Raw genomic sequence first — 27,828 nt, 5'->3', positions numbered from 1 at the left:
GCTTGGTCTCTGAGTACTGCCATGTTTACGTATGACGTGTAAGCTAGACTACAGTCGTTTATATACAGTACCTTAATTCCATTAATTCTCAAAAGATGCGCGAATTAGTAATTGTTCTGAACTTGTATCTTAGGGTCTATTGATAAGATAGGACCTCGATTCAAAATGGGATGCAAAATCTAGCTTGAATACACACCGAAAGTGAGTAAAACTCACTTTAAATCGTCAAAAACTCTCAGAAAATATCCCAGAAATTGCAAGATGCGCGAAAATTGCAAGATGCGTGAATCTTCTATTTTACGAGCTGCGCGAAAATAAGAGGCGCGCGAAAATTAATGAAATTAAGGTAGTAATGTGTCGTTATACCCGTGTTATATGATAATGGATAACTTCTACAGTTTTCTTCCTTTTTCCTTACCATACCCCACTTCTTTTTAAATTTGGTCATTGTCTAGCATGTTAGTCATAACCATGTGTAAGATCGAATTCTTTTATTTTGAGGACGCAGTGGCGCTGTGGCAGGGGGGGCCGGGGGGGCCATGGCCCCCCCAGCGGAGCTTTTTTGAAGGGGCGCCGAAGAGCAAAGGGCGCCAAAAGAGATTTTTTTAAACGCCCCAATCTCAAAATTCATACTTAATACGCCTTAAATTGCGCCCAGGACCAATTTTACTAAAATAATTTTAAAATACTTGCAATTTTTTTCGCTCGCTTCGCTCGCAATACAGTTAATTGGTAACTTCTTTGCAATCTAGCTAATTTACAAGTTTTTTTGTGTACAATATGTACAAAATCTAACAGCACCCCAAGACCAATTTGCTGGCGACGATATTGAAATCATAAAACATCAATTTTTTCGCTCGCTTCGCTCGCATTACACATTGTTTTATTAAGTTCTCTAGCAAGTGTCAAATTTGTCTATTTTTATCTAATGATGTTGGCAGTCGATTTTTGAAAATTTTCTAGTCGGCCCCAACCATGGTGGAGCCTGTTTTTCCCTTTTTTCATTCATCAAAGATATATCTATTCTTCTCCACTAAATATTTCCTTACTCATTATGCCTAGGCAAATGAAGTAAAAGTTTAGAAACTAGTGAGTGGGGGCACCACTTTGGAAAATTGGGGGGGGGGGGCGCCATTAAAAAAAAATGATTTTGGCCCCTCCAGAAAAATTTTCCCACAACGCCACTGTTGAGGAGTGAAGTTAGTTTGGTGAGCCCTAAGCTATTGATATTATTGTAGAATGTATTCTTATGAAAAAGGTGTGTGTGCGGGCTTCCTTTTAATTGAATGGCGTAGTTTCACGCCAGCGAGTAATCAGTAATTTTTAATTGGTTAATACATACTGCACACAATATAAACATATTTTTTGAGAATGTGGTTATGAGATAACCCAGCTGGTACACAACGTTGTTTTAACGTTTATCTAACGTTCACAACGTCCATTTAACGTTAGATGAATGTTAAAACAACGTTGTGTGTCAGCTGGGAATTGTTTTCATACGTCTCAACCAATCAAAGTTTATTTACTCAAAGTTTTTTCGTGACTTTAACATCCCTCGGCTAATAAGAAACCCGTCAATTTTGGAAATTACCGAGTTTATGTATGGCAGGATATAGAGGGCGACGGTAAGAGAAATGATACAAAACAATGTCGATAGTTGATGTACGGCTCTATATCGCCTTTGCTCACCTAAACAGACGACTGTATTTTGGTGTTTTTACCGTCATCGAGCAAAATGGACGGTGATTTTGGAGGCATGTCAACTTTGCTTTATACCGTCCTCCTCGATTTATCTCGAATACATAAACTCGCTATTCTCCTATCCGAGTTTACCATAAATCTGTAATTGTATCTTTCAGGTATCCACAGCAATTAAGTGGATTTCATTACTTGGTCAAAGATCAACAATACTACGTGGAGCTGTTGAGACGTGAATGGGATTACGGAGACCACGCCGAAATCCAGTTTCTCGAACCCGATCGGAATACATGGCTTCCGATGACATCCCGATTTCTAAGACGGTATCGATAAAGATAAATTATCTTTACATTACTTCGCTGTATTTTATAGAATTTGTGCATCTGTAAATACCATTCCCTTTCGTTTTGCACGTTTTAATGAACGTAAGGCTTCAATGACCAAATAAGAACAAATTAAGAACATTTTAAGGCTTTGCTGACATTAAACATTAAAATGGTGGTAAAAATAAGAACACTTAAGAACATTTTTAGGCTTCAAATCCAAAAAGGAAGAGCATCCGAAGGCTCTAAAAATCTTGGACGTTCTTATGATATTGATAAACATATTGAAAACCTCTGCTCAGGCTACCTACTGTATGTATGAGGCACTGAAAAATTCAAAATGCTAATCTTACTTGTTAAAAAATCCTTTCTATTACATTCTTTCTGTGTGCGGTGCCCTTATGAAATTTAAATACAGTGGCTATATTAGAAATATGTTGATATGATCCCGAATCAATAGGTTGAGAAAGATGAAAGGATTGTATTAAGGTATTGATTTTGGCTTAGAAATGAAATTTTCCCTTATTGGAAAAAATCACAACGATTTTAAGTAGATTGTAGAGTAGACGATGTTATCGTCCGTTACAGTGATAATAAAGGCGGGAAAAATGGCGGTATGGCGTTATGGCGGTATACGGAAAAAAATCGGTGGGAGAGTTTCGAAGAAACGTAAACATTGTAAACATCTCCGCCACTGCTTACTCCACCCGAATTTATCACGCCTCTCCTAAACTATTCCCTTTTTAGTGATCTTGTGTAGACGATAGGATCGTCTAATTGTAGAGCAACTTTTTGTTTATTTCAACTACTTTGCAACTAATTCCAGCTGAGTTTGTGTGGTCAACCACTTATTTGATTGAAAATAGTCCTTTTCTAAGAAAATATTTCCCAGTTGTAAGTCTAAAACTTCAAAACCTGAATATTAAAGCTGTAAGTAACCATAGAGATTCGAAATCCCCATCTTCATTTACCTGTCATTTTGTCCTTATTGGTATAAAAAATGTAGGTCGCCGAGACAGGGGCGTATTCTGCATTTAATGAAGCACTATTATATTAGATTGTATGAATAATGTCAAACATTCACTATGCACTCTGCACTTTTTTTAAGAATACTAAATCTGATTATATAAAGACACTCTTTGCAGCAATAAACTAGATCCACTTTATTATCTTTTTTCTCAAATTAAGAACTCAAAAATAAAACAACACCCCTAGCCCTAGGAAATTATTTTCTCTGCCAAAGTTTAGCGTAACTTTGATATTAGGGGGAGGGGGAGCGATTTTCACCTATAAATTAGACCTTTAGTGCAGAGAAAACCTTTGAAGCCTGTTCTTAGGGACGCTTAAGTGCGCTTGAAGCCTGTTCTTAGGGCCGCTCAAGTGCGCCCTCGCCGCCGGACTATGGTTTACCCGGTACTTCTTTCCGGTGTTCTTTACTGTACGGTACGAACGCAAAGAAACAGAAAAACATGAGAAGGTGTAGTAAACAAGTCGTAAATTGTCATGTTTTGGCAATGATTCATATTCCTAATGGAGTTTCATTAATATGCTGATAATAGACTCAATAATAATAATCATGTTATTTGCCTAATTAATAAATTTTAGCTAGTTTTTGGACAGAATCAGATCTTTTGATCTTGATGTGAGAATTTTGAGACAGAAGAAAAGAGAAATGTCAGATTCTGGGGAATTTTGGATCATTTGAGCCGAACAAATCGACGAAACTATCTGAGATTAAGTGGCTAATATCTTATAAATAACCCAATTCTAGTTTTTCTGTTCAATATTTTTATATTAATGTAGAAATTTCGTTTGAAAGACTTACTTACAGAGGGATTTGTACAAGCAACGCCATCAACAATCGGTCCGCGAAAAAGGTCTGGAATACTTTTCAAATCGATCGTGTTTTGTTTTAGTGATCCTAGTCAATGAAGTATAAGCCGGAAGAGTTTTGAAGCCTACTAAATCCTACCAAAGTTGCGCGGGCTAGCGCAGTCTGCCTGGTTTTTACACAAATGACAGATTGAAACTAAAATTTACACCTAAATTTTGAAAAAGACATCACTCGAAAACAAAGGAATCGCTAGATTCAAACCGTCGTTAAAAATACGGCGCATATTTTAAGGCTTCACTTTTTTGCCTGAGAAAGGTTAAAAATTCGAATATAGCCCTTCGGGCTTATACTTCACCATTGGTCCTATAGTAGTCCTTTATCAATTTCAGACGGAAAGCGAAACGCCTATTCTAAATACCTAGGTCTATATGCAGCACGATAATCATCTTATTGTATTTTCAGTAAAAAAAAATGTCGAAAATTTCAATGAAAGAATGGCTGAAACGTCGCTCAAGAACCACTAAAATCTTCTACTTGACCAATCTCGCTCTTGGAATCGAATACTCGTTGACATTCGCAACGTTATACGTTTACTTGAAAGATGTTCTCCACGTGGCCGATGAGAATCTAAATTCATTCTACAGTGCAATCTCTGGATTGTATGTGTTTGTTCAAATCTTGTCCTCATTGATCTTATCCAAAGTTTTTGAACAAAATCGCCGTCTTCGTCTTATGTTTTTCATCATTAATGTCTTAACAATCATTGGTAACGTTCTATACACCATCCCTTCCTCACCATACATGCTATTGGCTGGACGTTTCATCTCTGGAGCTGGGGGTGCTATTCAACCAATCATGATGTCCGAACTGGCTAAATCCTACTCCCCTGACGAACTTATTGACAAACTATCCCCCATGGCTTTATCGTTAGCTTTAGGATTAACGTTAGGACCTTCCATTAATTTCGCATTCGTTCACGCAGATTTTTGGTTCTTTGGAGTGCATATTGTGTTTGCCAATGGATCAGGTTTGGTGCTGACATTCTTATTCCTGATGTTATTATTCATATCCATCTTCTTTGTAAGCGATCTATCGCGAGAATATGATTTGAGAGATTCGACTACAAACTTAAAAGAGAATTCTGAGAACTTGGATATTATGAAAACAACGAAAGCTCTTTTGACGAATATTGATATTGTCTTGATCTTTCTTTTCTCCTTCAATTTGTTTTTGGCATATGTGACATTCGATTGTTGGATACCCATGGTGGTCGTGGACGTCTTGCAGTGGGAACCCAGGGAAATAAATTCCGTCCTCACTGGTAGTGGAGTGGTTCTCATCCTCGTCTTCCTATACATTTCATACAAATCACCTGGCAAAGAGCGGCTTTTCCAATACACGCTTCTCGCTTTCACAGGTATTGGTGTTTGCTACGGTTGCTTTCTCTATTTCTCGTTGAAGATAGAGAATTTAAAGTTGAATGTTGGTATGTGGGTTTTGTACACTATCAGTGTCGCCTCTATGCAGTTCATGGATATTTTCTTTTTAGATACATTGGCCGAAATGGTTCCTTCCACAATGCAAGCATACTCTGAGAGTGTCCGCATCGCGTGCTCGAGAACAGGTGCGGTTGTTGGGTTGTTCACGGCGGCTTTTACATTTCGATACTTATACAAATATTGTTTATTGTGCATTATATTCAATACTTTATTGTTCTCAATATTTATTTCAAGAGGAAAGTTTTTCAAAGAGCCATCCTCTATTTTTCTAGAAATTACCTATGCAGAAATTTTATAGAAATTTTATCAGAATTAGAATTTTTTATCGTATTTTTTAAAATTAATTTTTCTATAAACTTACCCACAGGGCTGAATTTCCCCTTTGTAAATAAATAGAAGTTTGTTTGTGATCTTTTTCTCAAAATAGCACAATATTTTGTTGTGAGGACTTGCTTCTCTGATTATTTTCAATGGGAACAAACATTAGAGTATTTTCCACTAGGAACGATATTTTGGCCAATTTGCCCAGTGGGAAGTAGTCCTAGTGGGTATGTGAGAAGGCGTTGTTCCTACTGCAATAAAAAGTAGCATTTAATAAAAATCTTGCCGAAAATGGGAAACCAATTTAAAAAAGGGTAAGAAATTAGAAGAATAACTTTCTGTATCACAATCAAGGATAAAATATTGGAGACAAAGGGGATTTCCCTGCAAAATTTTAGATTAAGCGTATTAAACTACAAGCAGGAAAGTAGAGTTTTAACATGAGACTTAAGAGTTAGGACCTTAGAACCTCAGCTCAAATTTGCTCCAATAAGGCTTGGAATATAGCATAGAAGCCACCTTACCCCTCCAAAATCGAAATCTTCAATGAAAGAAAGTTGAAGTGCTAAAATAGCAATTCTCGCTCGAACTTTATATTCTAAAAAACGTTAAAATACACTCGAATCTCAATATATTTCGTCCATGATTGTACCGATATTAAAATACAGAGATTATTTCAAAATAAAGTTGTCAAACAAACGAGAAGAAAATACAACATTGCAAAAACTATATAAATTGACAGTACTATACACCTTTTTGACCGTTGGAAAATTTTCGAAATTTTAATAAACGGGGGGAATCTAATCGGCGGGGGGGGGGTTGGAGATTGTACTTCTGAAAACCCAAAAATAATAGGTAAATATAGACTAAAATAAGGCTTTTTGGACCAAAATTAGGCGACTTCTTCTTTCTAACTGAAAATATTCTTAAAAATTGGTTTGAAAATTTTCGAAAAATTAAAAAGTGGGGGGCGTTTATTTTGCACCTAAGAGTGAATAACTTCACCTAAGGGCTTTTTTTTTTTTTTTATCTATAGTATAGTAACACGAACAAATAGTACAAATCTAAAGGTTCCTATCCTCCTGCAAAAGGACCACCAGATCATACCGCCAGGAGGAAGGAACCCCAAATGAGCTTACAAAGTGAGCAATAATGACTAAGAAATGAAAATTTATATAAAAAGGAAACCTAAGGGCTTGGCTGCACCATACCACGACGTGATAATTTCCCTTTATACAGAAGAATCCGATAAGTACATCAAGTTCAAAACATTTCTATGTTTATCCCTATCATCCCTTTTAGTATTTTCACCACGATTTTCTTTACTTTGATTTCGATATGAAGGTATAAAAAAATTCGTAACGGGAATAATGAGACGTAAAAAACATCCTAAAACAGCAACTAAGAAAATAGACTCTCACAGGGTCGTAAAACGTCAAAAGGGACAAATTATATGAAATTCAGTCGATAAATTTGCGAACTTTCGCTCAAAAATATCCGTGAACTAGCAAACCTAGTATAGACCCCCCCCCCCCTCGGAATTTGCTTCGTCTAGCTTTTCGTAGCATTTGTTCGGAAGTTGTAGAGAATATTTTTTCCAGAATGAAGAGGGTTAATCATACATACACGAAAAAAATTAAAGATGAGATAATCCCTTTTCTAATTGACTCTCAAAATTCTCCAAATCTAAAGAGCCCATGACATCCAAGGATGATCCAAAACCATCAACCATATCAAAGGATGGCTCAAAACCAGCGCTGCAATCAAATGCTTCACCTCCTTCAAAAAATCCACCAAGACCTTCATTTCCATCCGAAGATCCACCAAATGCGTTAAAAGCCCTATTTGCCATGTTCGCTGCTTTTACAACTTTCACTAAATTTTTTAAATTGAAAAAGAAAAAATATCATTATATGTATTTTTCCAGCAGGGATGGTGACTCGAACGAGTCTCTTCTTGTCCCTTCAATTAACGATGGCTCATAAACCATCACACCCTTCTCACAGACTCGGTATTTTTTCAGCCAATGGGGATAAAAAAAACGGACTGATGAAACTCGATAGGTATTGATGTTCACATATTTTTTATGAATGGAAATTTCAATTATTTTGTTTTTAAAGTCAAAAAATTCAGTGGGGTTGGAAGAAATATTTTTCAGTGAGGATTGGTTTCTATTTGATTATCTTCAGGCGGGACAAAAATTGGAGTATAACCTTTTACTGGGGACAATGTTTTGGCCATTTTTTCAATCCCTTCCCACATAACACTTAAACCCCTTCCCAGTGGGTCTTGAGGCGGTGTTAACCTTACTCCGTAACTCAAAATTTCCTTGACTTGAACAAATTTGGGTCCCCGTGCGGGTTCAAGTTATGGAGACTCCACTGTATTTGACGAAGATTTTTTTTCAACTTTGTCGAACTGTATCCGTCACCGAGAAATGAATGATTTTTACCTGCTTTTCGCAATCCACCGGCGACCGAACTTTTCCGCTTCGGTTGTGTAGGGCGTGTTGGTGGAAGCGGTTTTGGGTGTTGGGTATTTAGTTGTTGATGGTGTAGTGGATGTATTTGTTGATGAAAAGCTTGTGGTTGCTGATGGTGGAAAACTTGTGGTGGTTGTAGTTGGAATTGTGGCGGCACTTGGTGATGTGGTGGCTGGATAACGATTGGTTGTTGGTGCACCACTGGCTGTGTTACAACCATTTGTCCTGGTTGCGCTACTATCATTTGTTGATGGGTGTATACCTGGAGCCTGGTGATGGAAGCCCACAGACATTTATGTTGAATGTACCAGAGGAGTTACCGGTGTTTGTGGATAAGCGACCTGTAATTGCGGGTTGAATACAGGATTCACAGGTACTTGTGGGTGGAATGCAGGGTGTTGTTGATATTGCTGGTTATAAGGGGCATTAACCTGTACTTGTGGTTTAAAAGCTGCTGCATTTGGCTGTGATGGAGGGCTTAGAACCTGACCTTGCCTAGAAAAGGACAGTTTTAGGACATGTTTTTTATAAGAAAATAGAATATAAGAGGCTTTAATGGCTATGACTTTTTTTAATTGGTGAAGCTAACAATATCCGAAGGCTTAAAAAGTTTTGGATGTTCTTATAAAAAAACTCACTGGAGTAAAAGTGTTGTCGTGTTATAAAAGTAGCTTTAGCCCTAGAATATAAATTTCCCGACAGCCATGGCCGAAAAAAATCATACATCAATTGTCACCATTACGCATTAGATTTTTGAGAAAAACATAAGTAATATCAAGTTCATGGTTATAACAACGAATGTGTAGATGTATGTAATAGTTATCACACGGTACCGAGTACAATATTGGATACATTTTTCGAGTTCAGATTTTTCGTCATATTTTCCAACCCTTTAGGCGAGAAAAATATAGAAAACTCTTGAAAACCCTTCTTGATTCGCGAAAATTAATCCACGCGAAAATTAATGCAACCATTAAACTTAAGGCGAATTCTAAAATCTATAAGCCCCATATTCTCTGCGCCAAGTTTGTGGTATTTTTGAACGCCATAAGTTATACGAGACAGATATTTATCTAGAAAGAATAAAATTTCTCACCATGATGTTGTGGTAGTCAAAATTCTCATCTTGTCTTGTTAACGTTTTGATACGAGAATAGAAAAGTTGCACACGAAAACATATATTCATTTAAAGAAAACACCAAAACCTCATTCTTGCTATTCAAAAATTGAAAAGGTACTGTACAGGTCCAGAAAAATCTCTGAAATGCACTTTGATTTTATTTCCTAATTAATAAAAGATTATTAGGATGCGCGTAGGAAGTACTTTAGTTTCGTCTCTGCATGGGGCTTTATTTTGATCCCCTACCATTATCACAATTAGAATAAAGGTTTGGAAAGTTGGTTTAAAATGCCTTTCTAAACTCCTTGTAAAACTACTTTACTAAACTGTTGGTTAAGTCTATTGAGTTAAGGTCAAAAATTACATTACCACTTTGACATAATGGAGGGTAAGTAAAGGGCTTGAATCTATTGACGGTCGGTTATAAATTACGTAACAGCAACGCTTACCTTGTTTTCAAAATATTGACATAGTAATTGATTCCCAGAAGAATTTATAAGTTTCATTTAAAATAATTTATGAAAAAGCCTATAATACGCTGCGAGGACAAATTTCGATTCTACTTAACGCCCACTCAGCAAGAACAGGGTTAGCATGGCAATCATCTAGAATCTTGGATGAAGGCCGTTGTAATCAAGTCATGAACAAGAAATGTAGAAAATAAGTTTCAATGGAAAAGAAACATCTGCACATAACATAAAAATTTTCTATAATAAGGAATCGATTGAAGTAATACAAAAATTACTGTTACGCACTGATGTATTGTAAACCCCAGAAGAATTACAAAAAAACGAAAATATGTAATTTGTATAATCTGCCTACAGAATATGGCCCCAAAATGTAGGTTGCGCCTTTTGATTCAAGTAAGAATTCTATAGATCGGTTGAAATGAGATTATTATTTTGTAGGTTATCAAATTTAACTTATTTAACATGTCTTAACTTATTTAATAAATTTTTTTTTGGTTGCCTAAAACATAAATGAAGTAGTTAATTTATTTCTAAATGAAAAAATGTCCCATAGTGTCCTCCTGGGTCAGTTCCCCCAGGAAAAAATAGTTGCAAGGTTATGAAATCCCCCTAAAAATGAAAAATTCTTTGCCCAACCCCCTTTTGTTTAATCCCCCTTCAAAAGTATCAAAACTTTGTCCTCCCACCCCTTTGTCCGACATTTCCTATTTTGGAAACTTTTACTAATTCTTACTCGCCCAAAAAGATAGTGTTTCTGAAGACTATTATCCAACAGCTAATCAAAATTACTAGTGTCTAGCAACGGTTCCAGAAAAACATCAGTATGACCTGATATGTGGTCTATTTCTTATACATGAGTAAAGGACAAGAATGTGAAAAAACAACTTTCACCCTTTTTGCGGATTCCCTCACATATTTTTCATTTTTTTCTCCCCCCCCCTTTTCGGCAAAACAACCTCCCCCCCCGGAAAGAGGATTCGGAAACTATGTGTCCCATCCAAAATCTGCCAAAGATAATATGTATAGATGTATAGATCTCTCTGTAGTTACTCACATATTAACATTATAAAGATCAATACCTATCCGAAAAAGATTTTTATATCTTGAGAAGTTGAATAGCATCTTTGAAAGCTCTAAAATGACCATATTTTGGGGGCTATGAAAAAAAATTACCTGTCTGAAAAAAAATTAAGTTAAGAGTTTTAAAAAAGAACTTTTGCGACAAAGAAATGGGACGCTTAAGTTTTTTCCTATCTTCGATCCTTTGAATAATAATGTTATTGAAATAAACGCCATCATGTTTTTGACGCTATATAATATTTTCAAGTTAAATTGCAAAAAAACTAAACTGGTGATCACGGTAGAAAAAAGCATGTAACAGAGGCACGAATTCACCGAAAAAGGCCCGATGATTATACTTGCTAAAGTGTCCTATAATAAATTATAATATAAAAAGCCATTGAGAAATAATTGTTCAGAGTCAATCGTTGTAAGGTATGGTTTCGTATAATGAGGTGACCGGTTTGAGGTATGGCTGGTACTGTGAGTTTTCTTCATCTCCAGGATCAAACTCATATCCAGTAGTTCTCGGTTGTTGGTTCGGATGGACATTCGATGCAGGTCCAACTTCAGGGTATTGATATTCATAATTGTTGTGTTGTTGTTGACTTTGTGTGGATGCTTTGAATGCAGGATTATTAGCGTGAAATCGGACTGGTGCTTTGTTTTTGTTTACTTCGCCTTCCCTAACAGAAACAGAAGACATAACAAACCATTACTAAGTTAGTATGCCTTGAGATGTGTAACATAAGAATAGGGATGAACGGTCTAAATGTTTAATAGAAAAGAACAAATATTTTCCATTACTTACTTCTACAAAAACAGCACATAGTCTCTATTATAATTTTCATTTCGAAATTTTATTCAGGGAAAATGAGAGGCCTTGATGCACAAAACCTTAAACTATATGAACATAACAAAAGGCTTCGAGTGCAAAAATATTAAGAACTAATTAAGAACATTTTAAGGCTTTCTGGATACCAAATTTCTAAGGAAATTGCGCAAAAATACTCATAAAATGGTAAAATTACGAACATTCTAAGAACATTTTTAGGATTAAAACTAAAAAAAAAGAGCATCCAAAGGCTTAAAATTTTTGAATATTCTTATAAAAAAACGTGTATATCGTGTCTTTTTAGTCTTACCTTTTCTTGATACAACAAACAATCACCAAAACAATGACGATTATGAGAAGCACGACAACGCCGACCAAACTGCCGATAACGATCGTCGTTGTTGAAGAGTCTTGTGTCGTTGTATCGCTACCGCTGATAGAACGCGTCGTCATCATCGGTTTGGTGGTGGTGTCAAATGTCTTTGAATGGTCAATATTATTGCTATTTGTTGTGCGTTCAGGATTTGCCGTCGTTGTCGGTGTTTTTGATTGTGTGGTTGTCGTTGTGGGTGTTTTTGATTGTGTGGTTGTCGTAGTAGTTGTTGGCTTTGTGGATGGAGTGTTAGGTGGAATGGTTGATTGGGTGGTGGGTGGTGTAATGATATCATAGTTGATTCTGACTGAAATTTATACACTTATAGAATTCTAACTTGAAAATTCTGACTGATGACTTATACAGGGCATTGCATTGCTTTATGTCTTTTTTTTTTAATTTTAAAATTAAGATAAAATATTTGATTGCAATGGGCATGCAGCGGGCCATTCCATTTTATATCCATACAGGACAGGTGGATGGACGAACATTTTCAGAGGGTAATCCAAGAAAAATCTCCAGGGGGTATTGATTTTACTTCTTGCATCCTCACTTTAAGGTATGAAAATAATTTTTTCAAAGGTGTTTTAGCAAATCTTGCCATTTTCTAGGAGGTATCCACACATTTCCAATAATTATTTTTTGATTTGAAATAGTTTGTCCACCCCCTGTATTGTTTTCTAATGGAACAGCCCAATACATGAAGATCAATCGAGAAATGGCTCTATTTTGTTGAGAGCTATGTAATGAAAGTAGTAGCGTCCTCGTCTTCTCGAAAAGCAAGACTCTAGATTACAGCCCAATGCACTTGTAATGATTCAAATAGGCGAATTAAAAAAATACGAACATGAAAATGCGTTGAAAAACTTACTAGATTCCTGTTTCCCTTCGCCTTTCCAAATAAGACATCTTTCGATCGTTTTTCCACCACAAATGAAAGTTAATTTGTATTTAATCAACACGCCTTCGTACTTGCTGTATACACCAGATGGTCTATCCTTCTCCCACTGAAAAATTACGATTAAAGTTTTTAAATAGAAACAATTATGTTGAAATGATGAAGAAAAATACTGTGGCTTATTAGCGCCATGTTTAAACTACTTATACTTATCCTCTTTAAGGGGGCCCCCAGCGGTTTGCGTGAATGGCGTGAATGGGCATTTTTGGTTGCGTGAATGCGTGAAAATTGAAAAAAAATTGCGTGAATGCGTGTATTGAAAAAACTTGCGTGAACGTGAAAATCCACTTTTTGATTGCGTGAATGCGTGAATCTGGGCTATTTTTTGCGTGAATACGTGAATTTCCCCTTTTTTCTACCAATTATGGGTAGTTTTCCTAATTTTCCAATGTTTCCCCAATTTTTCACGAAAATTTCCCGATTTTCTGAAAAATCGGATTATTGTGTGAAACTCAAGGAAAATTTGCGTGAATGCATGAATTTTGAAAAAAAATTGCGTGATTGCATGAATTGAGGGTCCGCTGGGGGGTCTCTTTAAGTCAACTTACAAGCACTAAGTCAACTTAGTAGTTATAAAATCTAGACTGGCATGCCGGTCGGGCTGGAACGGTATCAGGCGGGAAAAGTGAGCGTAGGAGTTAGATAAGCGTAGGAAGAAATTTGTCGGCGGCAAGGGCTGAAAGCAGCAAGTTGACTTAGTACTTCTAAGTTGACTTAGTACTTTTAAGTTGACTTAGTACTTCTAAGTTGACTTAGTACTTCTAAGTTGACTTAGTAATTCTAAGTTGACTGGGCAATTCTAAGTTGACATAGTAAATCTAAGTTGACTTAGTACGCCAAATTCAAAGGAAATAAATGTTCAGCAAAATCAAGATTAACAAAAACAAAAAAAAGTACCTCGACATTAAAAATGCTTGCTGTTTGAAATTTTCCAGTGAAATCTTCGGCAAAGGTTGATCTTGGGATAAACCTTTTACCATTCCATGAGTAGATGCTCTCCTGAAATTGATTCCCCGAGCAGTCCAAGTCTCCTAAAGAAATCTTCCCAATGACATTGCCAAGGTAATGTCGCTTTAAATTTTGAGAGCATTGCCCACTGCAAGAACAATCTAATAAAAAAGTTAAGTGGAATGCATAATGACAAAAAAGAAAGTATTTCTTATTCTTTCTTTTTCTTTCGCAGTTGCAGGAGAAATAATTATCCTCATATTGCAGCTCTTTTTATAATTTCATTAATTCTTTAAAAAACATGGATTACTGTTAAAGCGATACTGATGAAATATACCTACCGAAAATTCTATTGTTTATATCTTCAACTTGACATTTAGGAACTTCTCCATTCAAAGCGATAAATGTTTCACCTACGGCACACTTACATTCTACACCGTCTGACCATTTATATTCTAATCTAGCGTTAAATTTTGTTTTGCAAACTGACTCTTCAAATGACGAGCCGTGTATTTTAAATTTATCAACTTCATTTGAACTATATTCGACATCAATGAATTCATCAGTCCCAAGGATACAAACTGTTTGCAAATCCACCATAATTAGAAACCATAGAATTTGTTCACCTGTGAACCACCTCATCCTGTCAGTTCAGTATTTTAATTTTAGACTGATTTTGTATTTTAAACATTGGAATCATCGTAATAACATTGTTAAAGCCAAACCTTGATTTCAAACAGTTTTTTGTATTTTGCATATAAAGAAACGACTTAACATCATTAAGAAGGCATTTCCCTTTTGTCTACATTAATCGGACATCACAGTATGCTTTTTAATTAAGGGTCTTAATGAACTATTGTGTACTCGCATTAATAAACCCAGTTTTAGGAACATGCATTTTAGGAACATGCATACATCAGTCTTTGAATCGTGTAAAAGAAGTAGGAAGTCTAAACGAAAAATCTACCCTTAGTGTATGGCCCCTAAAATGTTGATGGCCCCTAAAATAAAGGTTGGTGCTTGCAGTCACACTTTAAATGAAAAATTTTCCTAAGCTGTTTCGAGTACTTCATATTTTATAAGAAGCTTCTTTATCATATTTTATAAGATAAAGAAGTTTTTAGTTTCAAATAGTACATTTAGGTGAAATTAAGTGGGTTACATTAAATATTGAACCATCAAAATTACCCAAAATCGTGTTTAACTGACTCCAGCTTCCCTAAATATCGCAGAAAAGCTCTTGTGATTAGGTATAGCTATAGGAGAGTTCTTATATCCAATAGCTACTAGGAAATCCGAACATAAATATCTTTGAATGCAGCCAATGAAAAAATGGCTTCTTGAAGCTAACCAGCATTTTCGGGGTCCCTGAATCAGGATTTCAAAATCTGAATGTGAAAAACTTCTACTGATAGAACCTTTTTTTTCCAAAGAAAAGTCATATAATTTTTGAAAAAATATTGCTGAATCGACAAAAACATCAAAATTTTGCATTTTTGTGTAGAAAATACAATCATGGTCGTAATATTTGAGAAAAAGGGGACATTCGCCAGGAAGTTTTGAAACTGCAATCGATTTGTAAGTGCTCTAAAGTAGGTTGGAAGGGTAGAGTTTTAACATGAGACTTATGACTAAGGATCCAAAAGTTAAAAAATGGTCCAATAAGACTCATAATATAGCCTGGAAGTCTTTAAACCCGAACCAAATTGAAATATCCGATTAAATTTAAGAGATGGCCCAAAATCGACTTTGTCGCCCAAATTTTGGAAAACGAGAAAATAATCTTAATTCTCAATATATTTCGACCATGATTTTATTTCCAATTTTAAACATCGCTTGTATAGAGCACTGAAGATCACTTTTTTCTTTAACCTTTTAAATACCAATGACGAGTATACTGGACATGGGCTATATAGGAAGGCGAAGCCCTCCTGTAATGCCCAGTTTGAGTTAGAAATCGTCATTTCTGGTCAAACTCGTAGGAATTGGATTGGGTTTCATGGTCAAGCAAAAAAAAAAATCAAAAGTGAGTCTTTTCTAGCGAGATTTTATACCAAAAAGTCAAAAAGATGCAAAAATTTAACAAAAACCCCCTTTTTAAAGATTTTGACCGTTTTTTTATCATTTTTGGTTTTGACTATTTTTGGTCAACGAGTGATCCAAGAATCTCCAAAATTGGCCCTGCATTACTTGATTCTGTCTTCTAGCAAATTAGTTTTAAGTTTTACTACTGGGTACTTTTCTATCATCCAGGCAGGTCCACGCAGCGGGTGTGACAGCTACAATTCTCCTTACCTACCCCCTTTACCACTGCCCACCCCGGCATTCCTAACTTGAATGGCGCCGGAGACGCTTAAAAGAAAGAAGAGACTCTAAGCTATCCAACGAACTATATACGAGCTTCTAGCTCCTTCTACATCTGCAGATATAAGCCTTTAAGGTTTGAACTAGCGATTCTCTTTAAAAAAGTTAGGAAAACAATGACCATGGTATTTAAAGGGTTAAATTAACTTTGGAATGGAAAAATTTCAAAGAAACAGTTAGTTTGATTAAGTGTATATTTTACTTGTCTGGCTGGGTTTCCAAAGTTTTACGGTTTTTCTGAAAATTGTAGGATAGTCAATTGACATACTGATGCCATTGCATTGCATTAATTGCCAAAGTATTTGCAAATCAACTGAACACCATTAAGATTTGTGTCTTCACTACCCCCTTGGTTAGATTCGATTTGTGTTTTGATGCCAGGGATGCGGTAACCTGTTGGACAATATTCAACAGGTGTCCAATTTCCCCGGCCTCCTTCGCCACTCTTGTACCATGACTTTATTTCTGTGCACCACAGCTGGATAGCATTGGTAGTCGAGTCGTCTTGGAAAAGATTGTAACCCTGGAGAAAGATTAATTAAAGAAAATATCACATAGTATCCTAAATCTTTACTTAACTTTTGCAAAATGTGCATGACCAAAAGAGAACTGCCGTAGAAATTTTATGTATGGTGGCAAACATGACTCCATAGTTTCTCACTTCATTTTTAGGCTAAAAAGCCTTCCAGTATACGAACCTTCCCCTTCCCTTAATGCCTACCCAGCTTTGGTATAAACGCAGACCCGAATCTACGGCTAATTTCAAAATAAAATGTAATGTAATGACAGCTGAAGCAACGTTGATATGAAATGATTTTTAAAATGTTTTAACCCACTAATTTCCAAAAAAAACTAAACCTTCATTGTTCAATTCGGTAAAGAAAGCTACCACTCAGTAAAATTCAAAGATTAAAACTCAAAAGTACCCGTTAAAAATGGCAAAGAAAAAAGAATGAAGAGAAACCTGACCTGGTTCGATTTTTTGCTTAAATCTTGAGAATCCATTTCGGCACGAGGTTGATTCACATTTCCAATCTCCCCAGACTTGTTGTCCACTGGAGATGTTGGTAAACGAACGATCACTGCATGAAGTGTCATCGGTGAAATAAATGGATCCACTCCCTTGGTTGCTCTCAACTTTGGTCTGGAAACGAACTACCCAACTGCCGGAAGGACAATGATCCCATGATTTCCAACTCCCATATTTATCTCTAAACCTTAAAACTGAAAGTAAATGAAAAAGTATTTATAATTTACTGGCTAAGAAAACACTACGTACCTGATTCTGCAACAAAAAGGAGCGATATGGTCGATTGGTCTGAGGCGACGGCACCCCAGGAGTCCCCGCTCCTTCCAATGTTTTATTCAGTTCATAGATAGCTGTCAAAGTTCTAGATTACTGGGCTATCCACGGAAAACATCGACTCTATTTATCAATCAGTGATGCAAGATTGTCTATAATTATCCTCTTGCCTAACCTTACTTATGGCTAATTCTAACAAAGAATTGCACTTACTTTTATCTTTGTAACAAGTTTCAGGTTTACAGATGCTTCATCACAACCCGTGCACGTGCGATGTCTTTCTTGGTCTGTCGAACACGTGCCTGTACATCTCCAATTCGTCCATTCTTTGATTGAAAAATAAATTATTAAATTTATCCGATAGGTACCACTACTAACTGACCTTGGCGCTGAGTTTATCCATAGAGGTATAAAGAAAAACAGGAGTTGAATGTGTCGGTAATTGGTCGTTAAAGTCTTTTGATTTCTTTTATAAAATGTATCAAAAGAAATTCTAAGCTCGCCCGATGAAATAAGACTTTTTAGTAGAACTCAAGTTTGCTATGAACATTCTAATAATCAGTATTGAAGATTCTCGTGTTTTAATATACGAAAATTAGATAAAAATTCGTCCACGAAGCAAGTTTATGTTCCATTTCGCTATCCGTTCAATTTTGTTTTGAAAAGATATTTTCTCAAGCCAGAAAATGAAAAGTTCTTTATAAGCACACACGATTTCAGACTCAATGTGTAGACATAAAGTCGCTGGAGAATTTTGGAGGAAAGTATCAAGCAATAGGGTTCACCTTAAGGAAAACATTGATCGAAAAATCTTATCATTTGATGAAGGATTGCCAAGTTTACAGGCCTTTTTTTAGTCCAAATATTTTCTTACACTGATGTCAGAAACAATGAATCTCGTCTCATCTAATTTCTAAAGCTTAAATGAGCCAATAGGATTTCACCTATGGATAAAAGAGCTCATTAAGAATGCACGATATATGAGATTATGAGCATGCATATACATCGTAATTTTTTTAATCGTAGGGCGAGCTTGGTTACAATAGCATACTTCTCCTGTTTCTTTATACCTCCATGGTTTATCCATGAGACAAAATATTCCGTACAATGTCGATACATTACAAGAATGTAGCGAATTCGCTGGATCAAAAAACTTCGGCCTTCAAGTCGAAGAGGACTCTAAGAAATGCACAGCAAGCGATAAAAAGAGCCTTGGAGGAATGAGTCGATCGAATATCCTTGATATTGTTATCACTCAAGGATCACGACCAACCGATATTAAACAATGGTCTACACAGGAATTTCAACCCGTCCCTATTCAGTTTACGCTGTCTCCTATCGTCAACCTTTTTACCGATTCCATTTTGAAGAGGAATAACATTAAAGTTGGAGGACATCAAATCAGCGACAGCTTGAGGATCCGTAGCTGGTTTTTACCATTGTATTGGGATTACTGTAAAGTGATAGGTGTGGAGTGCCAACCAAAAGAGGGATGTGGAATCAATAACAAATGTCCTGTAGATGCCATCTGCAACCCTAGCGTGCCAACAAACACCAATGCTCTGGTAATCTTAATTTCTCAAATTCTGACATTCTATATTCTATGTAACTTTTGTAAGGTAAGGAGTCTCTGAGATTCCGAATAGGCTTATGACCTTTTAAGCTTTCTTATACTTCGATGACTTTTTCTTTATTTTTTACATGATCTGTTAACGCCAGCTTGTGTGAAGCAGAAAATGAGTAACAAAATCACTAACAAACCTTTTGAAAACATTCACTTGGTGTTGGCGAGGCTTCTGATATGCTGAATACAACTCTTGGATGGCATTCTTGAAACTGTCAGTAAAAGGAGGGTAGCGAAATTATTTCAAACGTAATTCATAGGAGAGACAGATTCCAACAGAGGTCGTCACAGCAAATTATTTTTAAGGGAGTATCATCGACGGTAAGGAGTATCTCATCTTGACGGTCGGGAGTATCATCGGCGGTCGGGAACATCTCATATTGACGGTCGGGAGTATCATCGATGGGCGGGAGTATCTTAAACTTATCTTAAGGGCTCTGACCATAGTGAATTTTTCATAATTGCCGTGTTCAAAATGTGTTTTCTGACTGATGTAACCAACAAAACTATGGCATGTTATACATTTTCTGTTAGACAAACTATTCCTGAATCTGAAAATTCAAAAATTGCATTGAAAAAATTTGATGAAGAAGAAAATGAAGACTTTTGCGAGGAAGAGTATTTCAACTTTGAAGAGCTTAGTTTAGGCGAAGAAAAGACATTTTGAAAATTTTTTCGCAGTAGATGGTGTATCTTTTACCGAACAATAAAAATTTTTGCGGAAAATTTTTGTAAATGCTTCTTTGTCTCGAAATCTTCAAAATAGTGGTTTTTCATCAATTTTTCATCTGGATTTTGCTTAGGTGGTAGTTACCTGAGAAATGGAAAAAGTCATTTTTTTACCTTTTTAGTCATAACTTTTGAAATATCAAAGATATATTGATGAAACTTTCCATAAATGTAACATAACTATTAACAATGTCAAAAATGAAAAAAAAATTCTAGAAATAGCAAAGACGGGGGTAATATTGGCCAGGGGGTAACGTTCTATATTTTTCTTTCGACAGGCTTTTCTAGAGTTCTAGATCATTTCAATTAAAGATTTTTGGCACACAGCTTTGTAATGAGAAAACAAAAGAAAACTAATGAAAAAATTTTTTTGAATTTTTTTTCCAGGGGGTCTGGAACCTAAAATTTGTAAATTTTTGGATTCAGAAGGAGTGAAACATTCTTTAATGAAAATTTTTCATTAGTTTTCTGACAAATGGTGAAAGAAACCTTCCCTGAAAATTTCATGAAGCTAGCACTTTCCAATCCTGAGAAATATCCGTCAAGGCGTTAGTAAACCCCCGGAAACGCGTTTCCGGGAAAAGGGCAAAAAAGTAAAGAAAACGTAATATCTTATGAAAAAATGTATTTTTTAACCTAGTTTTTTCAGCCTTTTAACTGTTTTTGTAAAACAATCCATAATTTATATCACATAACCAGTGTAATCATAAAAAACGTCCAAAATCCTTGCATTTTGTACTATTTCGTGTTGCGCCAAACTAACAAAAATCACGTAATTGGCTTGCGCAAAGTCCATTTTGACCATTTATTCACCAAATCTTGGGTATATTTCATTTCAGTTCACTCAATAAAATATTATCATGCATTTTCAATCAAATCGAGTCAGTTTCTGACTATCAATTAGGGTTTTTTATGTTGTCATGTCGGTCAAGGTGCAAGGTCTGCGCGACCGGGCGACCGGTTGCTCATACCAGATTTCAACCCTCACGACGAAGCCATATAAGTACACCATTTATTGTATTGTGGACGTCTAATTGATGGTACAATGGAATTTTCTGGTTACTCCAATTAACTAGTGGTTCATAGTATATCACAAAATAGTTTGAATGTCAAGAAGAGCTGCAGAAATCCTTCCAGAAAATCACATAACGACAAATGGTTTTGTACCGGATAGCCAACCTCTTCAGGATATTAACAACACAAAAGCTTGTCCAAATACATCCAAGAACTCTTCAACAACAAATTACAATAAGAATAATCCATCAGCAATGTCATTTCATGCAAATAAAATGGCTTTACAACAACAAAATACAGTTGCAAAGTCACAGAACTTGCCTCCATTTTGTTTACACTTTTGCTCGGGTAGATGTTATATCGGATGGCCAATCGTCACCTTGTTTTCTTTCCTATCTCTTATCCTATTTTTCTCTTTTCTGACTGTCTGAGTTTCTGAGACTTAGTTTCTCATTTCTGACTGAGTTTTCATACCTGTCAATCATTTGTCCATCAATTTCGACCAGCCTAATTTTCGCACCGAGTGGGATTCGAACCACCACCAAAGAAAGACCTTCAGATCCGGAAGCAAGCGCTCTATCCGTTGAGCCATCGTCGCACAGCAACACCACGCAATTCATAACATATTATACCGAACTGGCAAAAGACGGGGGTAATCTATATTATAATATGGGTAACAGTACCCCTTTTTTAAACCTGACTGAAATTCGAGCCGTTACTAGCAACCCTGCGGGGCCCAAGGCGCCGAGTATGCACCCGGCACAGTGACAAGCCGTTACTAGCAACCCTGACCCTACCTAACCCCCGGAAAAGTGACTATCAGCGATCCGTGGATAAAAAAATAAAATTAAAAAATGAAGGTGACTATTGGCCATCCGATATAAGAGCATCCTTTTGCTCGCTTGTCATGGAACTAAAACCTATATTTTGAAACAACCCGTAAACCAAAGTAGATTAAATAAGCTTTCTTTTGGCGTGCTACTTTGCTATGCTGGGAAAGGTATTGAGCGATTAAGGCCATAGCAACCGATTGAAATTTGGTTGCTAGGGGGGTTTTTGGACTACCATCCCACTACCATGGTACACAAAAATGCTTCCTGTGACCCAAATACTTGAGATACGGGTTTGAAATTTTCAAGGCACTCTCAGGAATAGTTGTAAATTCGAAAACGCCCAAAAAACAAAAATTTATAATTTTTTCGGTAACTTTTCAAATCTCAGGTAACTACCACCTTAAAAAAACAGCCATAACTTTTGACACATCTTTTTAGAAAAATTTTCCGCAAAATTTAAAATAGTTCAATTCTTTGCGGACAGTTTGAAAAAAGTTCGAAACAAAAAGGTTAATTACCCATTAAAACTTAGCACTTTTTATAAAAGAAGATGATGCAACATATTATTAACGTCTTTTTAAAGTTCATAACGTCATTTTTGCAATTAAGTTCTCAATTACTCTTAAGGGGTTTGATTAAAAAGCAATTTATAAAGGCAATTCTTTGTTAAAAGTGTTAAAGAATCTAAAACATAACTTTTATGTTCAGATACTAAAATCAATTTTCTGAATATGGTCAGAGCCCTTAAACCTTGAAATATCGACCCAACCGGGGTAGAATTTCTGATCAGAAACCCAGTGCGCTATCCGTCATCTGTCGTCATCATCATCGATATCCGTATCCGAGTCACACTCGCACAACAGAACACAAAATTTGGAAATATTTATGGAATGACAAAAAAGACGGGGTAATGTTATCATAATATGGGTAAAATTGCCCCTTTTTTAACCTGACTGAAAATCAAGACGTTACTAGCAACCCTGCGGGGCCCACGGCGCCGAGTATGCACCCGGCACAGTGACAATCCGTTACTAGCAACCCTGACCTAAGCAATTCCAAAAAACAAAACTAAACAACAAAGATGAGATACTCCCGACCGTCGATGATACCCCCGTCCAAGTACGGAAAAAAAATTTGCGTCGTCACAATACCTTTCTTCTTTGAAAAGAAACAATTCCATGTTTTCAGAACTACGCCATCCTCTTTGGAAGGGTGGTGGTAGGACAGTGAATGAACTTGACACCTCCACGCCCTTGACATCCACACCAGCTGAGACTTCTCACTCTACACCGATCTTTAAGTCCATGCCACTTTCAGCTGATTTCGACATATCAGGATCATTTTGAGGTGGCTTCAGCAAAATGAGATATGAAATAAAACTAGACTGTAAAGGCCGGTATCCACTTTCGCGCGAGATGGGCAGTTTTTTTTCTCTTTTTGCCTAAAGAAAAGATTATGTCATAAAAAAGTTTTGCGTGAACAAAAAAAAAGTTGAAGGAAGTTCTACTTTTTTCATCCGTTATGTCAATGTCGACCAATTTTAACCGACCAATGACCTTACAAAAACGTTCTTCAACTTTTTTTTGTTCGCGTGAAACGTTTTTATGACGTAATCTTTTCTTCAGGCAAAAAAGGTTAAGCAAAAAACTGTCGCCCATTTCGCGCGAAAGTGGAGACCGGCCTTTAGTTTAAGGGTCAGAAACGTTCGGTAAAATGCACTTAAAGGGTATCTTTTCACTGCTCAAGGGCCGCATTGTAAGACCCGATGTTGAAAGTTATTTTTTGGCGGCATACGCCGTTGTTTAGAAATCGAGTGCCCCCGGACATTTAGTGAAGTTATGACTAGTGTATTAATACTTTTCGTTAACTATGCTATTATTACTTGTTATTCAAACATCCTTGAAAAATCGTTGAACAATATCCTTGTCCACTTTCACAACCTTGAAGCAGAAAAACAGCATTTCATGGTAGGTATTTAGAAGAAATGCTAATTTAGTTAGGACAAGCTGGAGTTTTTACAAGCTCTCGTATGATTTGGTTGGTCGTTAACCTGTAATAAAACAATTTTGTTACTTTTTCTAAAGAACGCGTCATCTCTTTTACTTCAAATAACCAATTAGTGAAGTCTCTTGTAAAAACTCCAACCCATCCCATTTAGTTAGGGGCTGGGTAAGATTTCGATTGGTATGATCATTTTCATGGACGTAAGAACCAGAGTTGGCAGAACAACTAGACTTAGTAGTAGTATAGTATAGTGTATTCATCTGGTGGCTGTCGGTGAAGCCGGGAGTGAGGGAGTCTATCCCTTTTTCTATTTGCGCTAGACCTGGGAGATCGAATGCTGAGGTAGAGCGCCACACCTGTTTTCAGCTCCCAGTAACTTACCGCCTTGATCAGATTACCCAACTATAAGCTAATCATCCGGAGATCGAACCCACAACCCTTAGATTGTAAGGTGAATGCTCTACTGACTGAGCTACCCGGCCACTAACTATACTTAGCTAATATAAATAAAACGAAATCACTCTAAGGTAAAAATATCATGTCCCAAACTAGAAGCAGAAAGGTAAAAATGATTCATGTCTTCACTGCTAGGCGCAAATAGGAAGTCTTTTATTTATCAATACCTGCAGTATGCAGGTTTACGAAGTTACAATTTCATACTATTATTTATGGAGAATGTGGCAGCCCCGAGCTAGACCCGAAACTCTTGAATGGGGAATGAAGAAGTTATTTCCCATCCAAAACGTGTGATCCGCGCGTGGTTTTGACACAATCATGCGTTTCAGAGTAAAACCTATCGCAAAATTTCGAAAAACATACCGTTTAAAAAAAGATGAAGAAAAGACTAGATTCAATCCGTCGTTCTAAATGTTGTTTTGAAGGCTTCAATTTTTCTTGCTCAGCTCTCTAGCCCCTTCGGGGCTTTAAACTCAATGATCTATTTGAAGAATTAAATTTGTCTTTGAGTCAATCCAATCTTTCAGGCGTTAAAAATCTGTTTACAGACTTCAAATAAATACGAAATTATTTTATATAAACTGCCGTCACTTTCAGCATAAAATTTATATAATAATAATAGAATTTCCTAAGTTTAAAAAAATTATTTATAATATATTTTCAAACATAAAAAACTTGAAAACTACAACTTGCATAAAATTTGAGGGATAAAAACAATAACTTCTAACAGGCAACATCTCCTTGGTTACGACAGTTGTTCCCTTGTACCCAAACCTCTACTAAAAACGCAGAAGGCTGGAGAAGAGAATCATTTCAATTATAAGCTCTCAAAATTCAAATAACATTTTCAAAATGTTGATTCACGAAATGAAATCCGTTTGGTTTTCAGAATATTTGGTCCGAGTTAAGAAGGGAATACTGAACATTAGAAACCTTCGACTAAACTATATCCGCCATCTATGACCGGATTTGAAGTGTACCTCGTCGCAATTTTGTAATAAAATAATGTATTTTCCGAACAAACTTCGACTCACGGTATCATTCAAAAACTTCAAATTTTTAACTCAATGCCCAGTAAAGCCGAAATGAATGTACTAGGCTGTAAATGCCATTATTTATTATAATTATAGGGTAATTATATATACACGCATTCCCATTTGCTTGTCTTTGTTTTGTTGCGTCCGTCCCTTGGGACTTTCTCTTCTCTCGCTTTTGCATTTTCTGTGGTTGTTTTTGTTGCCTTTTCTGTTAGTTGAACTTTGATGAGAGAAGAGTGAGGTACAAATTTTACATAGACAAATCAGAGTGAATGAAAACTGATTTGAGATTGAGAACCAGATAACCTGAAATATAGAAGACATTTTTATACCGCACCAGAGCTCATGGGATTATACGTGTTTAGTAAGTATATTTACTAATTGGCTTGTACATATATTTTTGCCCTTTTTTAACTTTGTGGAACTTAGTAGAATTACCTTTGTGACTCAGTAGAATTTTCCCTTATATTTTAGCGAATATCACGAACATTCAGTAAATCTTCACGTCCTGTCTCTGCCTGCGGTAACAGTAAACACGTCCCGAAAATGTCCACCAGAGAAGGTTTGAGGAATAACCCAGTACCCACTCCTGTAGGAAGAGAATACCAGTTACACAATGTTAGAAAGAATCGCGAGTCCCTGGTCAAAACCATGGAAGAAAGAATTGGAATCCTTGACGAATTAATGGAAAACATCACGAACTACCACACTGTCAAGTCAGAGCTATCGAGTCTAGATCACGATTTACAAGAGTTCCACAATTTTTTGTGCGAGAATCAAAACCTTAAACGAAAGCGAAAACGTCCATGATGATGAACTATTTGTTGATACATTTGACGGAAAGGTGTTCGACACAAAGACAAACGTGTTGAAGTGGATCAGACGATACGAGGAAAGCGTTCAGCAGCCAAAGAAAAGGACAAGTCAAGAAGGGAGCCATCGTTCTAGCCGTTCAAACCGTTCGAGTAGCTCTAGTCGAAGATCCAGTGGTAGTGGCGGCAGTCGTAAATCCGTCAAAGATGCATACATGCAAGAAGCAGCGAAAATGGCAGCTCTACAAGCCGAAATATCGTTCAAATCGAAACTGACAGAGTTAGAATCTCAACGAAAAATCGCATCCCAGCAAGCAAGGCTCAACGTATACGGGCAGTTCTTAAAATCAGAAGAAAGCGAATTTCGTGTGGTAAATCACTTATCAGCATCAACGTCACCAAACCCGTCACTCGATACGTCGCAAGTTATGACGTCAACAAAACCATCACTTCACCCATCTCCAGTCATGGCGTCATCTAATCCACCTTTCCATTCAACAAACTTTCTGACGTCATCGAATCCTACACCAGACACATCTTCATCGATTCCCATATCAAACTCTGCGCAAAGGATGAAGCAACCAAACGAGCTCCATTCCCTACTTGTCACAACTTCACTGAATCCTTCACCTACTGCTCCATCTTCAGTGCCGAACCAGCTACAGTCGAACATATCACTGCAATTGCAACCAATTACAACTATATCACCTACCTCGACAACGCCAACATTTTTCCCGAGATCGACAATAACTTCACCGTATCTGTCAACAGATCATCAGCTACCACGAACACAGCTACAACCCTCCGATTCGTATACACCATCCCAGCCCGTGATGACTCCGGCCGAAACACCCACATCTCAACAAACTGTACAATCCTCGCAACAATCGACAATAAGTTCAGTGTCACCAACACAATCTACACTTGCCAGCACAATATCCAGCCTTTTGAGAATGCAAAGTGCCCCTGAGCTGACCATCGATACCTTCTACGGTGATCCAATGGAGTTCGAGTACTTTATGTCTACCTTCGAGGAAGTCATTGAAACAAAGATCGACGAAGACAGAAGGCGTCTGGCCAGTCTTATCCAATTCACTGGGGGCGAAGCAAAGGACCTCATCAAAGGATGCAGCCTTCTTCGTCCAACAGAAGGATACCAGTCTGCAAAGACCTTGTTACGAAAAAGATATGGTGACCCATACAGAATACTGGCGTCGTATCGTAAAGAAGTACAAGAACTAACACCAATCAAGAACGCTGACGCTGCATCACTCCGAACTCTCTACTCTTTCCTGGTTAAAAGCAAGTTTATCATCGGCAACAAGTTCGACACCCCCGACAACATTTGTCTTGTACTGACAAAACTTCCTATCAGTATGAGGGACCGCTGGAATCGCTACGTATATCAAATTCGAACTTCCTTCCATCGTGAACCAAAATTCGACGACTTAATCGACTTCGTAGATAAAGAGACTGTGTTGGCCAACGATCCATTGTATTCAAGGGAAGCGATGCACGGCGATACTGACAACAATGCATCAAACCGTAAAACTGTAAGAACCTTTAATACTGATTTCTCAAAATGTCCATTTTGTGAAGAGGGTCACGATCTAGACAATTGTCCAGAGTTTAAGAAAGTAGACTGTAAAGAGAAAGGGAAATGGGCATTGAAGAGTGGTCGTTGTTTTTCATGCCTTTAAACGAGGGCACTTGGCTAAAGAGTGTAAAGCGC

At 36.8% G+C, this 27,828-nt stretch overlaps 3 protein-coding genes across 3 annotated transcripts; 1 reads left to right on the top strand and 2 right to left on the bottom strand.

Annotated features, from left to right (window-relative positions):
* The first annotated feature begins 4,284 nt into the window (after window positions 1-4,284).
* LOC136807122 (major facilitator superfamily domain-containing protein 8-like) lies at window positions 4,285-5,799 on the top strand. Its single transcript, XM_067063694.1, has 2 exons — window positions 4,285-5,272; window positions 5,405-5,799. Exons 1-2 carry the CDS (start codon window positions 4,327-4,329, stop codon window positions 5,650-5,652), a joined length of 1,194 nt encoding a protein of 397 aa, XP_066919795.1. The 5' UTR covers window positions 4,285-4,326; the 3' UTR covers window positions 5,653-5,799.
* A 1,406-nt stretch (window positions 5,800-7,205) lies between these two features.
* LOC136807308 (uncharacterized) lies at window positions 7,206-9,403 on the bottom strand. The gene is made up of 3 exons (XM_067063917.1): window positions 9,254-9,403; window positions 8,128-8,652; window positions 7,206-7,550 (listed from the first exon to the last, which is right to left on the bottom strand). The coding sequence occupies exons 2-3, from the start codon at window positions 8,399-8,401 to the stop codon at window positions 7,312-7,314; spliced, it is 513 nt and encodes a 170-aa protein (XP_066920018.1). The 5' UTR covers window positions 8,402-8,652; window positions 9,254-9,403; the 3' UTR covers window positions 7,206-7,311.
* A 1,501-nt stretch (window positions 9,404-10,904) lies between these two features.
* Window positions 10,905-14,633, bottom strand: LOC136807307 (uncharacterized). The gene is made up of 5 exons (XM_067063916.1): window positions 14,262-14,633; window positions 13,870-14,081; window positions 12,886-13,021; window positions 11,952-12,321; window positions 10,905-11,492 (listed from the first exon to the last, which is right to left on the bottom strand). Exons 1-5 carry the CDS (start codon window positions 14,560-14,562, stop codon window positions 11,228-11,230), a joined length of 1,284 nt encoding a protein of 427 aa, XP_066920017.1. The 5' UTR covers window positions 14,563-14,633; the 3' UTR covers window positions 10,905-11,227.
* Window positions 14,634-27,828: the final 13,195 nt, after the last annotated feature.

This window comes from Clytia hemisphaerica, unplaced genomic scaffold, assembly GCF_902728285.1.
Source record: "Clytia hemisphaerica strain Z4C2 unplaced genomic scaffold, Clytia hemisphaerica genome assembly, whole genome shotgun sequence".
Taxonomy (NCBI): Eukaryota; Metazoa; Cnidaria; class Hydrozoa; order Leptothecata; family Clytiidae; genus Clytia; species Clytia hemisphaerica.
The sequence above is the reverse complement of the archived record's forward strand: the minus strand, read 5'-3'. Positions and strand labels throughout refer to the sequence as shown.

Excerpts from the sequence above, each read along its gene's own strand:
- LOC136807122 (XM_067063694.1), top strand. The coding sequence starts at position 4,327 with ATGTCGAAAATTTCAATGAAAGAATGGCTGAAACGTCGCTCAAGAACC. Across the intron at positions 5,273-5,404 it reads CACGCTTCTCGCTTTCACAG|ATACATTGGCCGAAATGGTT; the intron begins GTATTGGTGTTT and ends TTTTCTTTTTAG.
- LOC136807308 (XM_067063917.1), bottom strand. The coding sequence starts at position 8,401 with ATGATAGTAGCGCAACCAGGACAAATGGTTGTAACACAGCCAGTGGTG. Across the intron at positions 7,551-8,127 it reads CGGTGGATTGCGAAAAGCAG|TGAAAGTTGTAAAAGCAGCG; the intron begins GTAAAAATCATT and ends TAAAAAATTTAG.
- LOC136807307 (XM_067063916.1), bottom strand. The coding sequence starts at position 14,562 with ATGAGGTGGTTCACAGGTGAACAAATTCTATGGTTTCTAATTATGGTG. Across the intron at positions 13,022-13,869 it reads CAAGCATTTTTAATGTCGAG|TGGGAGAAGGATAGACCATC; the intron begins GTACTTTTTTTT and ends GTAATTTTTCAG. Across the intron at positions 11,493-11,951 it reads GTTTGTTGTATCAAGAAAAG|GGAAGGCGAAGTAAACAAAA; the intron begins GTAAGACTAAAA and ends TGTTTCTGTTAG.